Source organism: Numenius arquata, chromosome 2 (assembly GCF_964106895.1).
Source record: "Numenius arquata chromosome 2, bNumArq3.hap1.1, whole genome shotgun sequence".
Lineage (NCBI taxonomy): Eukaryota > Metazoa > Chordata > Aves > Charadriiformes > Scolopacidae > Numenius > Numenius arquata.
This window is the reverse complement of record NC_133577.1, coordinates 50,932,920-50,946,041: the sequence shown is the minus strand read 5'-3', so window position 1 is coordinate 50,946,041 and position 13,122 is coordinate 50,932,920. Positions and strand designations below refer to the sequence as shown.

At 38.2% G+C, this 13,122-nt stretch overlaps 1 protein-coding gene across 23 annotated transcripts in view; it reads left to right on the top strand.

The window, feature by feature from the left end:
- Nucleotides 1–13,122, top strand: part of NRXN1 (neurexin 1) — a 728,940-nt gene that overhangs the window by 354,147 nt on the left and 361,671 nt on the right. For 21 of the 23 annotated variants that reach the window (XM_074168426.1, XM_074168417.1, XM_074168423.1 and 18 more), the window contains 2 exons: nucleotides 2,581–2,754; nucleotides 8,359–8,478. In XM_074168426.1, coding sequence (XP_074024527.1) covers nucleotides 2,581–2,754; nucleotides 8,359–8,478 — 294 coding nt within the window. Of the gene's footprint in view, nucleotides 1–2,580; nucleotides 2,755–7,377; nucleotides 7,405–8,358; nucleotides 8,479–13,122 lie in introns of all 23 variants that reach the window. The other 2 variants (XM_074168414.1, XM_074168411.1) reach the window with 1 other exon arrangement.

Sequence of the window (13,122 nt, the reverse complement as noted above, 5' to 3'; positions counted from 1 at the left end):
TTAAGAAGAGGTTGCCTGTGTCACGTCCAATAGACCAAGTTTAACCTTTTTTAGCATAGGTGTGATTTTCTTAGTTCTCTGGAGTTCCCTCTTTTAAGCCTGTTGGAATCATTTGAGATTAATTATATATCTGTGTTCTGGCTTGATGATGACTGAAAGCACAGAACTTCAGGTAGCCTGGAAGGGTCTTACTTAGATGTTGCACCTGAGAAAAAGGTGAAGAACTTTTATCATGAGATTTTACTTCATTTCAACCAGTTCAGCTGGTTGAAAAATACAGAAGTTTTTCTCCTGTGAATTAATTACATCCCATTTGTGGGAACATATGGATCACCATATTTTGATCTGTTATGTCTAATATCTTGCTTCTGAGATTTATACTGTACCTCAAAGCTCTAGAGAAAAGCAGTATCTTATTTTTCAAATTATCTACATAGAATGGAGAAAGCTTGAGTTTCTTAGCACGTGATGGTGTAACGGTTGCTAAGACTTTTGGTTGGGTGACTTTTTATCTCCATTTCACTAATTCCAATACAGTTGTGTTATAGGGCTGGTATGTAGTAACTGAAAATTTTTCACAGTCTGATAGACATTTGTTTGTTTCAGGCCATTTCCTTGCAGGCAAACTGTAAACCATTGCAAACAGCACTAAATTGCACTCCCTTGGGAACAAGCAAGTTTGCCAGGAAAACCAGGAAAAGGTGTGACTGCAGCTTATACCGATGAGGGGGAGATTAACATTAGACACGTGGGGTAGTGATGATAGCTAGTACATTCTGAGTTCTGTCGCCATAAAATCTGCCTACAAAGCTTGATAAACACTCAGGCGATGAACAATTTTGCATTTGAGGTGATGCAGAAATACTTTTTGGTACATCCTGTAGCCTAGGCTCCAAAATCATCCAGGCTGGGGGACATACTGGAAAGCACAATGTAGATTAGAATGTATATTTAGATAGTCTATTGAAAATTTATGCTAGCACAAAACATAGAATCATAGAATCACAGAATGGTTTGGATTGGAGCAGACCTTAAAGATCATGGAGTTCACCCCCCCTGCCATGGGCAGGGACATGTCCCACCAGACCAGGTTGCTCAAAGCCCCATCCAGCCTGGCCTTGAACACCTCCAGGGATGGGGCATCCACAGCTTCCCTGGGCTGATATGATCAGTGAGGATTTAATGCATAGGTAGGGTAAGAATTTTGTCACTGGGTGATGCTTGAGAGTCGGATGCCTCCATAAGCACCTTCTTTCAACAGGTTCAGTGCTTGTCAGTAGCTGGGATGGTCCTGTTCTTGTGTGCCTAAAGGGGCTGGCTCAGTAGGGATGCTCAGAACACTCCACCAAGCTTGCAAAGACAGCTGTTTTTTCTCAGTTAGAGGATAACAGAGCAGAACAGTTAATTCATGCAAAATGTAGAAAACTATGGGTTTATTCCTTTCTGTCTGTGACCGAAGGAATCGAGCGCATCTTGCCTGTCAGAAGGACTGAAGCCTTTTAGCTAGGGCTGTGTTCACACTGAGTGTGCTTCCCCTCTCTGGCCAAGCAAAGCTCAGGTTTGTTTCTGCAGTGTGTCTTCAGCAACAGGTGTGGAAAGCACCTGGTTAAACCTATAGTCTGACACTTAAGGAGCACTTTAGGGAGGTAGATTATGTTCATTAGAAAGACCACTGTTCTGCCGTTCAGAGACACCAAACACAGGCACAGCCTGAGTTGTAAAACAAAAAAAGCATCCCCCCCCCCCCCAGTGTTTAAGAGAAAAGTACAGTTATGTCCTTGCAAATCAAGTCTATGAATTCCTCAAAGGAAGAAAAGCACTAGCTTTTGGTCCTGCGTAAATTGCCTGAGGCTCATCAAAGAGAGATGTTTATAATATGTGTCCGTGTCAGAATTATTGCTGGCAATAAAACTCTGTTTGCCCAGTGTGCAGATTGCCACTTTAAAGGCATGTAACTCACCCTGTTCCTACATGATGGACGCAGGGTATGAATTTTGGTGGGGAGAATCAGTCATTTCACTGCTTAAGAATGGTATCGCTAAGTTTCTCATTAGACGTGTCTCTAAACCCTTTATTTCTTGGCATGCTTTTAAATGGATGATTCCGGATACATGAACTTTTGGTAGATCTTGGTGCTTCACTTATTGCCTTTTATCTCAGTCTGCTGGATCCATAATTGGGATTTTCTGTGGTCAGGCTCCCCGAGTAGCCTAATGATGTGCACCAGTGCTCGATGCATTTCTAGATGGAGATTCTGTGACTCGGTCCTCATCTGTAAAATAGATGTGTATTTCCTGTATATGAGCTGGCACATAAATAACATGTCCAGGTACTTCTAAGTAATTCCTCATACAAATGTGAAGTTTGCATACACATTTGAAAAAATATAGTCCTGCAATGTCTTTTCACGTCATATATACTATCGGTGTTCTCTTCTACGTTTATTTTGAAGGGTGTTTTTCTGAGATACTTGTCGTTCAGCACAAAAAATCCCCCAGAAGATCAAGAAGGTTAAAGATTCTACATTGGGTTTTGGTTTTGTTTTTTTTCCTGTATCTAATATTTATTTCTACTTAACAGGTGACTTGTATATTGGAGGAGTGGCCAAAGAAATGTATAAGTCATTGCCAAAACTGGTGCACGCAAAAGAGGGATTCCAAGGCTGTCTTGCATCAGTTGACTTGAATGGACGGCTCCCTGATCTAATCTCAGATGCTCTCTTCTGCAACGGGCAAATAGAAAGAGGATGTGAAGGTATTAAATATGCTGATTTATTTTTTTTTTATATCATAGTGAAAGCATTTTGCAAAACCTGCAGTGTTTTGTTGATATGTACATTCCATACATGGAGATACCGTTTTACCTGTTTCTCATTGATCTTGTTTGACCCTTTCTTATATAAAGACTGCATCTTTTTTTTAGTATTATGGAGACAAGCGTGTGCCCGCCCTGCAGCCCAGAGCTTGATCTAAGAACATGAGTTAACTTCTTAAATGTTTAATGTAGGTTCCATCCTTTTCCAGTGGCAAGATATTTTGCATGTATTTTGTTTACTTCTGATGTATTTTAATTAATGATAGAAACAATAACAATTAGCTTCAATGAAGTGCTTTGTATCTTCATAACACTTGGACATTAGCTAATGCTGAGACATTAGCTAATTAATTCAATTTTTAAAGCAGACATTTTGAGTTGATTAATTCAAGGTTAATTTATGAAACTGTTTAAGATCAATCTTCCATCTTCTCTATTTTTGCTTACCCCTGAGATTTGTATTGTCATGAGTCTTCCTATCTCAAATCAGTAACAGCCAAACATGTTTAATCTCACATTTTTTATGTCTTTATTGGCTCATCTGGAATATCATGTAATTTAAGTCAGAAAAGAAATAGGTGTATCTGTAATTCGGGGGTGTCAATCTGTAGCTCTTTTTCCAGCTGTCATTTAATCCTACGTTATTTTTACTATGATTTATGGAATAATTTAAATCAGTTCTCTGTCCCTGCGTATATATTTTATTCACATAATTCTGAATTTTGAGGCTATGTTCAATTTTATATGTTCTCCCTTCTCTCAAGTGCCATTCTCCTCTGGACAGAAAAACGTGTAAATGACACTGTAGAATCTCAAGTTGGAATCTTGATACTTTTTATATCAAGTTTGTTAAGTTTGCAAATAGACACTGAAGAAAAACATCCAAGCAGAGCTGGGGGGTTTCCTCAAGCTTCATGAGATAAAGCTTTTTGGTGGATAAATTCTCTTCTCTTTTTGTACATTTGTACAGGTGGAACTTTTTTGTTCTTGACTTCGTACCTTTAGTTAAGAGTATAAATTCTATTGATAGCATATAGAGTTCACAACTTATTTTTCTGCAGCTTTAGTGTCTGTTTATTTCTATCAGGAATGGAAAAATATGTATTAATTAGTTTGTCACTGAGATTAGAAAATTAGATTCTGCTTTCTGAATGACGTTAGCAAGTTCCATGCCTGCACCATCCCTTCAGAGAGTCAAAGTATGCCTTAATTCCATTATGAATTTCATAGCTTCTTTTGAAATTATGTAATTTTCTAAATGAATTTTATGTACTTCAAAGAAATATTGCCACAGGCCTAGAGTGCAAGTTCACCTTTTAAACCAGTGGCACAACTCAGCTATCAGGGAATTCAATAAGCTACCAACAATTTAATAAAGCTGTACAAATACTTTCCCTTTTGGTGGAGAGTCAGCTTTTTCCAACACCAAAATCACCTGACGCAAGCAAAATGGTCAAACCAGATGTGCTACCTGGTTCCCAGAGAACTGCCTCATCAAAAGTCTTGTGCCCGCAGAAGAAAGATCTTTAACAGCATGGAATGAAATATTCCCTTCCAACCTTTCTGCTTAACCCCTTGCAAGTTAACTCTCCCATCACACTTGCTTATTTCAAGCCTTCCAGTCTGACCTATCTGCCAATCTCTTGCCTGCAGACCCTGGATCAGACGTACAAAAAATTGTTCTGACACCTGAAATATGTTTTAAGCCACTTGCATGTTCAGCTGCCTCCTAGAAGTGCCTCAAGCTGCCTGTAGCTCTGCTGCTGTGCACAGGGAGGATGTCTCCATCCTTATAGAGCTGAGCAGTTTTGCATCAATCTCATGCTGCGATGGGATGCAAAAGCTCTCTTAAGTCCCCTGAGATGTTGAGTCCAAAGAGCTCAGGACACAGCAGCAGAAGTAATTTCCAAACAATAAGTATCAGTCACTGCTTACTCTCAATCCCAAAGGACTGGCTGTACTGGTGGGTATATGTCCTTTGGTAAGACATCAGCCCGCTGCAGATTTTTTCCTGAGAAGTGAGGTGCTTGGTTTTGATGTTCTTCAGGCTGTTATGGGATTGAATTCCCCATCTTTCTGCTTTAAAACAACCCAAAAACCTGAGGTGAAAGCTGCTCTTCTCTCTCTGTCAAACTGTGAAGCCATGATGTGCCACTAATTAATTTTATCTGTTCTGAAAACATTGATATTTCTCAATAGCTTTTCTGTCACAAGTGCATGTTAAAAATTCTTTCTTTGGAACGTTTTTTTTGCAAACCCACACATGGGATTGGTGTGGCAAGTTGTAAGGCTTGAATTTCAAAGTTTGAGCCACAGGCGGATGGAGAGCTCCATCCTCTATCATTGAGCATTGAATATAATTTACACTTGGCTGAATCCACCTTGTTGACAAATTTTCAATGGCTAGAACAGATAGAAACTAACAGCTAGAGATATGAATATGCTAACGAGCTCTTCGAATTGTTAACAGCAAACCCCAGAGCCGGGTTATCAGTGTCAGCCCCGGTTTTCTCTAGTCAAATCCGTTGTAATTTTTTTTTTTTTTTTACACACTTCAAATAAAGCAGAATTATAGAAATTACAGAATGATAAAAAAATTAGTTTAAATATATTTAGGAGGAAAATGCACTGTGTGCATGCATGTGACTATATAATATAATTTTTGTATTAAATGAACTATATATATGAATATATATATGAAAAGTTTCAAAGTATAAATATACATGAAGATTCTTGGTGGCGAGACATGGGATTTGTTTTTGCAACATATGGTAAAACATTGTACATGCTAATTAATAATGCTTTTATTGTAATATATAGCATGTAAGCCCTCTAGTAAGACAAATATAAATGAGAGACCAAATCCAGTCAATTAAAAGTCTGCAGCAAAGACTGAATAAACTAGAATTTTGAAATAGAATGTGAATTAAAAGGTGAGTGCTTGAGAGAGTGTATTACAATGTTTTTACTAAATAGCTTAGTTCTGTAATATAGATAGGAAAATATGAACCCGTTATGGTAGATATTATAGTATTTACTGACATTAAACAGTCCTCCTCTGTTCTTTACAAAACCCAAACACCTGCTTTTATTAAAAGAAATTCTTACATGTAAGCTAGCCTTGACGGCAATTTTTGAATAATGACTACTATAGATAAGCCCACAGTGCTAAGAATCAATTTAATACAAAGCAAAATACCCTGCTTTTTAACAAGATCCGATCTGTACTTTTTCCAAATATGTGTGTTTTAAAATGCACTTCTTAATGTGCTTACAGGGTCCTGCAGTTTATGTACTTTTAAGTCCTTGTGACTTTTGCTCTACTTTTGCAGAGATGAGGAAATTTAACGTTGCATAACTAAAGTGTAAATAAATGCATGAATATATAACATTTAGACACCTACAGATATTTTCACTTCATCTTTGTAAAGTTTCCGAGTAGCAGAATCTGGTGAGAAAAAAAATGTGTCTTGTCTTGTCAGCTATGGGATTCTGTCATTATAATCCCCAGCTCAAGAAAGGGTGATGTAATGCCCAAATGTTTAAACTTCTGGGCTCAGAACTCCAAAGAAAAGGAAATCACTACCCTATGTCTGCCTACTGCAGCCAATCAGTTATAGGTATTGGTATTATTATTATTATTCGAACAGGAGAAAATAGAACGGTTGATAGTTTTGCTGAAAAAGGGATGCAGCATACACTGCCCTCGTTCTTAATCGCGCTGGTTCAGAGGTGTTCTCGAGCAGTGCCTCAATTAAAGCAAGTGGCCATTGAACCGACTTAAATCATATTGATACGGATTTTTCCTGAAATACCAGCAAATCAAAAGAAAATCCCCCACTGAGATCTCTGAAGGAGCTGTACTGTGAAAGAAGGGTTGAGTGGATTTCTCTCTACAGGACTATTTAGGATATTTATACAATCTTGGGACCAGTTTTGCCCTGTCACCAATGACTAGCAGTGGGAGTTTCAAATGGATACTGATGTGTCTTCTTCAAAAAAGTTTAGGACAATTTTATAATCCCAGAAACGATTTTTTTTTTTATCTTGTAGTGTCAAGAGTCTGTGTGAAATGTGTGTGTGAGCTGATAGTAATCTCTCGTACACGGTCTGTATTTCAGTCTTCATTCACCAGGGATGAAGAAAGGGCTAGAAAAAAGAAAGACCAGAGAGGATGATGGTGCTAATTATCCTTGAATTCAGTGTATCTGAACGTGACAAATGGCTAGTCGGGATTCAGCCATGCATTTACTCTACTAATGCATTCATATCTATCCAAGGAAGAAAAAAAAAAACCTTTTAATTTTCCTTCATTACATGTCATCAGCTCAATTAACCATTATATTTGTAGTAAAATACTGGCAAATTACTGCTTTCTTATTTTGGCTTGCCTGAAGATTTATGGCTATTAGCATTAATTTGTTTGCATTATATGGCATTTCTTTCTCTCTTTAACAGCAGCATGCACTTTACTCTGAATGTTTTTTTTCTGTGTTTGCTGCCATTTCAATATTGCTTACTAACATTTAATATATTTTGCTTTTTTTTATTTTGCTGACAAAGTTGCATTGATGAAAGCTGATTTGCAAGGTAGATAGCCCTGTGTGTATTAAACAAGACTGAAACCCCCAATGCACAGTTGGATTTCTGCAATAAATGCTCTGTACATTTCAGAACTAAAGTGTGTTACTTTGTTTGAGATTTCCTTTCACACCTCTAAAACAATGGGCGACATGAACCTTCCTTTTCCAGCATAGCTTGCATAAAGGCTTTCAGTCTTGAATATGTTTGTATAGTGATTGCTTTAGTGCTTTGATCATTCCTTTTCAGATTTCTTTATATTTCAGTTGTCTAGTTATGATTCTCTAGAAATAGAGTAGCTTTGTTTTTCATGCGTATGTCACATTTTGGCATGCTACTTCATTAGTAGTCTGGTTTTTCTGCATTTCCCTTTAGAAAAGGAACCTGCATGGGATCCCTAAAGCATGTGAATCAGTACTTGCCAACATTCCTGCCAAAGTAATCCCAAACTGCTCTTATTTTCAGACCTAAGTCATTTAAAATAATTTGTGGGATTAAAAAGAATGTATAGTGTAGCTTCATTTTTTTTGTTGTTTTAATTTTATTTTAAAATCTTTACTTTCATCTCCCAGAGCTTTGCTTTCTGTGACATCTGGCCTTGCTGTTTGAAATGTATTTACAGGAAAATAATAACTTTTTTAGAAAACATTATAGCCAGTTAATGGTCTGACGTGAGATTAACAAATAACTTGCAACAAAGTTAACGTTCCCACTGTACCTGGAATAACTCTGCTTCAGTTTGTGCATTCTTATGTGTTTGACACATCGATCTTAAAACTAAAGCAAACCTCACCCTTTTTAATATTACATGCTGCTACAAAATCAGCAAGTTTACGTGCGTTTTACTTGGTAACTCTTTGCTCATTCGATTTGAGATGTTGGCAACTAGTTAATGTGGTCCGGTGAGAAACACCTTTCTTTGGGAAGACAAAGTGCAAGTCCTTTTTTGTGTGTTCTCGTCAGGCCCCAGCACAACGTGCCAAGAGGACTCGTGCGCCAACCAGGGAGTGTGCTTGCAGCAGTGGGACGGATTCAGTTGTGACTGTAGTATGACCTCCTTCAGCGGACCCTTATGCAATGACCGTAAGTACACTAAAAAAAAAGCTGATCTGAACGCTGGAGAGCTGTAAGGCAGCATTTGAAGCAAGTGTCAGAAGCTTTGTGTTATTTTAATATTCGATATTTAAATGAACCGAAAAAGCCTGCGAAAATCTGTAAGGTTTGTGAGAATAACATAGCTAAAATACACAGTATAAATTTTGGACAACGTGCAGTATCAAACACTGACAGAATTTGGTTTTATTGCACTTGATTGCATGTCTAATATACTGATGGTTACCTGTTTGAAATAATCCCTCTCCTGCATAAATGTTACAAATAGGGTCTTTTTCCTGATTGAAAAAACCTTTTACATTTTATTATCTTAAGCTATATTGTAATTTTGTAGCATTATATCATGAGGGCTATAATTACTGTGAAACAGTTCACAAGGCTCATTATCTCCCTTTGTAGGTTTCTTTAGGTGACACACTAAGCATGCCAATAATAAAAGCATGCCGAGTATTTTAGTTCTTTTAAATTTCATCTGAATAAAACTACATAACATACACCAACCATCTGGTCTTTCAGGAAAAGCTTAAATGTGTCAAAAATAAGGGGCCTGACTCACCAATGTCATAATCTAGTTTTATTCCAATCTAGCTTTATTGATCTAAATAGAATTATGCAGAAGTGAAAGTGGAATAGTAATGCAAGAGCCATAATGATCCACAGTAGCTGATTAAAGTGAGCTACTGAGTTTTCTTTTCAACTCATCACATTTTAAGTATCCAAATGTTGCACATTTTTATATCCATATGAAGAGGTGATTTCTTGAAGGCTAAGCATTTTTATTTCTATTTTTGTATACGTTTATCTGAATGACTGACTGATTGTAGAAAGTGTTGGCATCACTGTCTAGTCAAGCATTTTGGATTTTTATGTCTTGTTCCCGTTGTTCACTCTGCCACAAGGTATGCCTTCTTGGACAAACCCTAAAATAACAGAATAATTATAATCTGAAAAGCTTTTGGTTCAACTTATATCTAGCACAAGGCTAGAAAATGAATTATACGTAAAAGCTATGTTAATTATTCTCATGAAAGTTCCACTTTTCTCCTTTTGACCATGTTTGAAAACCATGGAAAGGACTCATCTTGGTGTGTTTCTCTGCACTTGCTGTCATGGTAGAAATGAAATGTGGTATCAAAAAACTGTCAATAATTTGAGCAAAGGATTGGGTTTACTTTATATATATGTTTGCCCTTCCCAGCAATGTGAGCCATTAGTCATACTGCTAAATGTATATTTTTAAAGACTTTGGTCCCCTATCTGCTACAGGAGAAAATGATTTGTCTCTGTTCTACTTTTAATTTGTTGTTTCTGTTCTTCTGTGATCCTTGAGTTCTTATAAAAGTAACTAAAAACTATGAATAAGAAGTTATCTATTCCACATCTAGCACAGGTAAAACTCTGTTTATAAATTTGTCTTAGCAGCAACTGATGTCTGGACCCAGAATATTCTGTGAGTTATTTCTTCAAGTGACAGCTACTGCATAAATATGGTGAACTGATGAACTTAACGTAGAAAAGCTATTTACCAATCTGTGAAGCCTCATGTGTATGATAACATTACGGACTACATTGCACACAATCAGATAATTCTCAACATACTGTTTCTAATGATGGTAAAGGAGTACCTTTAGTACATGGTTGTAAAAAATACTTACAGTACATTTCAATGTACTGTTTTATGTAAAATGGAGTATTCGGGACGTCAAAATCTCCTAGCTAGAGATTTTTTTGGTACCAATCCCCAAAATCGACCACTTAAAAAAAAAAAGTCAGTGGTCATAAAGAGTTAAAAGTACCTAGTTTATGGAGACTTGCATCCGTGCTGGGCGTAGTCCCACCACAGGGCACAGCTGAGTCCCTCAGCCAAGATGGTGGCACCTTTATGAATATATGCTTAGAAAGTATGCTGTTTTCACCAAAATGCCAGACAGATGAAAGGGGAGGAAACAAAAAGAGTGAGAAACAGCAGAGGGGACACCAAGGTGAAAGCAGGGGGAGTGGATGAGCAGTGGGGTGGGAGTTTGGCCCTTGGCCAGGATTAACCCACCACACCTCCCCGGACAGTTGACCCCTGATGCTTCCCCACTATTTTGTTCCTCCAGTTCTTAGGGAACGCGTTTGAGTAGAAATTTCAGAGCAACAAAATGGCTGAGGTGAGAGGGGTCCTGTGGAGATTGTCTAGTCTAACACCTCTGCTCAGAGCAGAGTCAGCTAGTACAGGTTGTCCAGGGCTTTCACCAGTTTGGGTTTTGAATATCTCTAAGGATGGAGACTCTACAACCTCTCTGGCCAACCTCTGCTAGGGCTTCATCACCCCCACAGTACAAACATTTTCCTTATATTTAAATGAGATTTTGTGTATTTCAGTTTGTGCCTATTGCCTCTTACGCTGTCACTGGGCACCACTGAGAAGAACCTCTGTCTTCTTTATTCCCACCCATCAGGTATTTTAAAACACTGGTAGGGTCTCTACTGTGCCTTCTCTTATCCAGGCTGAACAGTCCTTCCTCTCTCAACCTCTCTTCATATCAGACATGCTTCAAGCCCTTAATTGCTTTGAGGCCCTTTGCTGGACTTATTCCAGTATGTTTACATTGCTCTTGCAGTGAGGAGCCCAGCACTAGGAGATGGTCCTCCAGATGCACCTCGGCAGTGCCGAGTTAGAGGGAAGGATCGCATCTTTCAACCTTACTTTGACATTTTTCTTACCGCAGCTGGTGAGGCTGTTGGCCTTCTTTGGGGCAAGAGCACATTGCTGCCTCTTGTTCAACTTGGTGTCTACCAGGATGCCCAGATCCTTTTCTGCAAAGCTGCTTTCCAGCTGGTCAGGCCCCAGCCTATCCTGGTACGTGGGGTCATTTCTCCCCAGGTGCAGGATTTGGCATTTTCCTTTGTTTTACAAGGTTCTTGTCAGCTCCCCCCCCTCCAGCGTGTCAGCATCCCTCTGAATGGCAGCACACCCATCTGGTCTATCAGCCAATACTCCCAGTTTTGTATCTTCTTCGATTTGCATAAATGTGCACAGATTACCTTGCTGCATTTGAGTTGATACTTTCAGCGTGTTTCCCATAGTAACCTCAGCGCACAAAGATTTGACATGCATCGTTCCAAGGCTTTACAATATAAATGTTTCACGTGTATCATTCTTGCCTTTCATTTCCACATCAGAGAGTTTGGAGGAAATAATGAAAGAAACAGTTTCTTGAAAAGTGTTATAGTACATTCTGCTAACACAGTGTGCAAGAAGCTGCTTTAATCTTTCCAATAATAGCAAATTATTACTCCTGTGCTGTTTGGTCTGTTATTCCCAGTGAAAACGTGCACAGCTTAAAGTGAAGATTTTATTTATTTATTTTTAAAAAAAGTTCTTTCAAAATAAGCACCATGTGAGGCAAGTTGTTTCAAGTTGTTTCTTTCCCAAGAGCATCTCTGTGTGTCAGCTAGAGAGAGGGAGAAGTTTGGGGAACATATAGCTACGGAAAACGGCCTGGGCCAGCCAAGGGTAAGGCTACAGTTTTAGAGCTGTAGTCAGGAACACCCACAGTTTAATCCACAAAAGTTTTGATAATCTCAGTTCTCCACTACAGTGAGTATGGAATGCCTGTAGACCGTAAGTCTCTGGTGGCACAGGTGGGAACATTCTGTGTGCTCCACTTTCCTATTTACTGGAAGATAAACAAGGCAGGGGAAGTTTTGACCCCAAGATGCTATACAGATTATCATTTTCTCTTCTGATGTGATATGACACTTGGAGATTCAGGGCAACAGTGCTCTTTAGATGTGATAGACAGAAGTGTTATATTGGTAAGTGTAAAGCAGACCAGTAGCAGTTGTTCCCACAAAATGGGATTATAAATAAGACTGTACTAAAAGGACAGTTAATGGCTGTTCTTACAAATGGATGGCTGCTTGCAACTCCTCTGAGAAAATACATCATGAACATCCTAACTATTTCTAACAGCAGGTTATGTAGTGAAAGCTATCCTCCCAGGAAATTCAGCTTTTTTATAAGGGTAGGGTTGAAAATTACTCTGGCAAAACAAAACAAATCTGTAAAAGACTATCTGCTTTCTATAAGTTTACATCTGTTTTTACTCAGGCAGTCTTTAAGTATAGCCATATTAGTGAATGTAATGGCGTGTTTGTGGAAACAAATACTGCTATTATGGCATAGAAAATAGCAGACATAATAACATTGTCACATTACATTAGTATAGAAATGTTCTGTGCCAAATTACAGGGCAGCTTCTACACTGTCTGTTACTATAAGGGAATAATGTATTGGTGTTGTACTTGAGATGGTATAGCTAATACTGTGTCAACACTTCCATTAAAATCCATTTCTGAAGGGTTAGAACTTCACCACGGAGTCTCTTCAGACTAGGAATTTGACATTCTCAACCGCTGTAACAAAACTTTTTTAAAAGTTCTCCCAATTTATTTTGGCTCTTTATGAAGAAAAATCAAAAGCCCTCATTCAAAAGGAGAACTGTGTCAATGTCACAAAATGGGTTCATGCAAAACACAGTTGATTGCATTACAGAGATACTGCCTTTCAGCTAAGACTGTGTCTGTAGCGATGGTTAGATTTTATTTTAAATGTATTTGGATGTT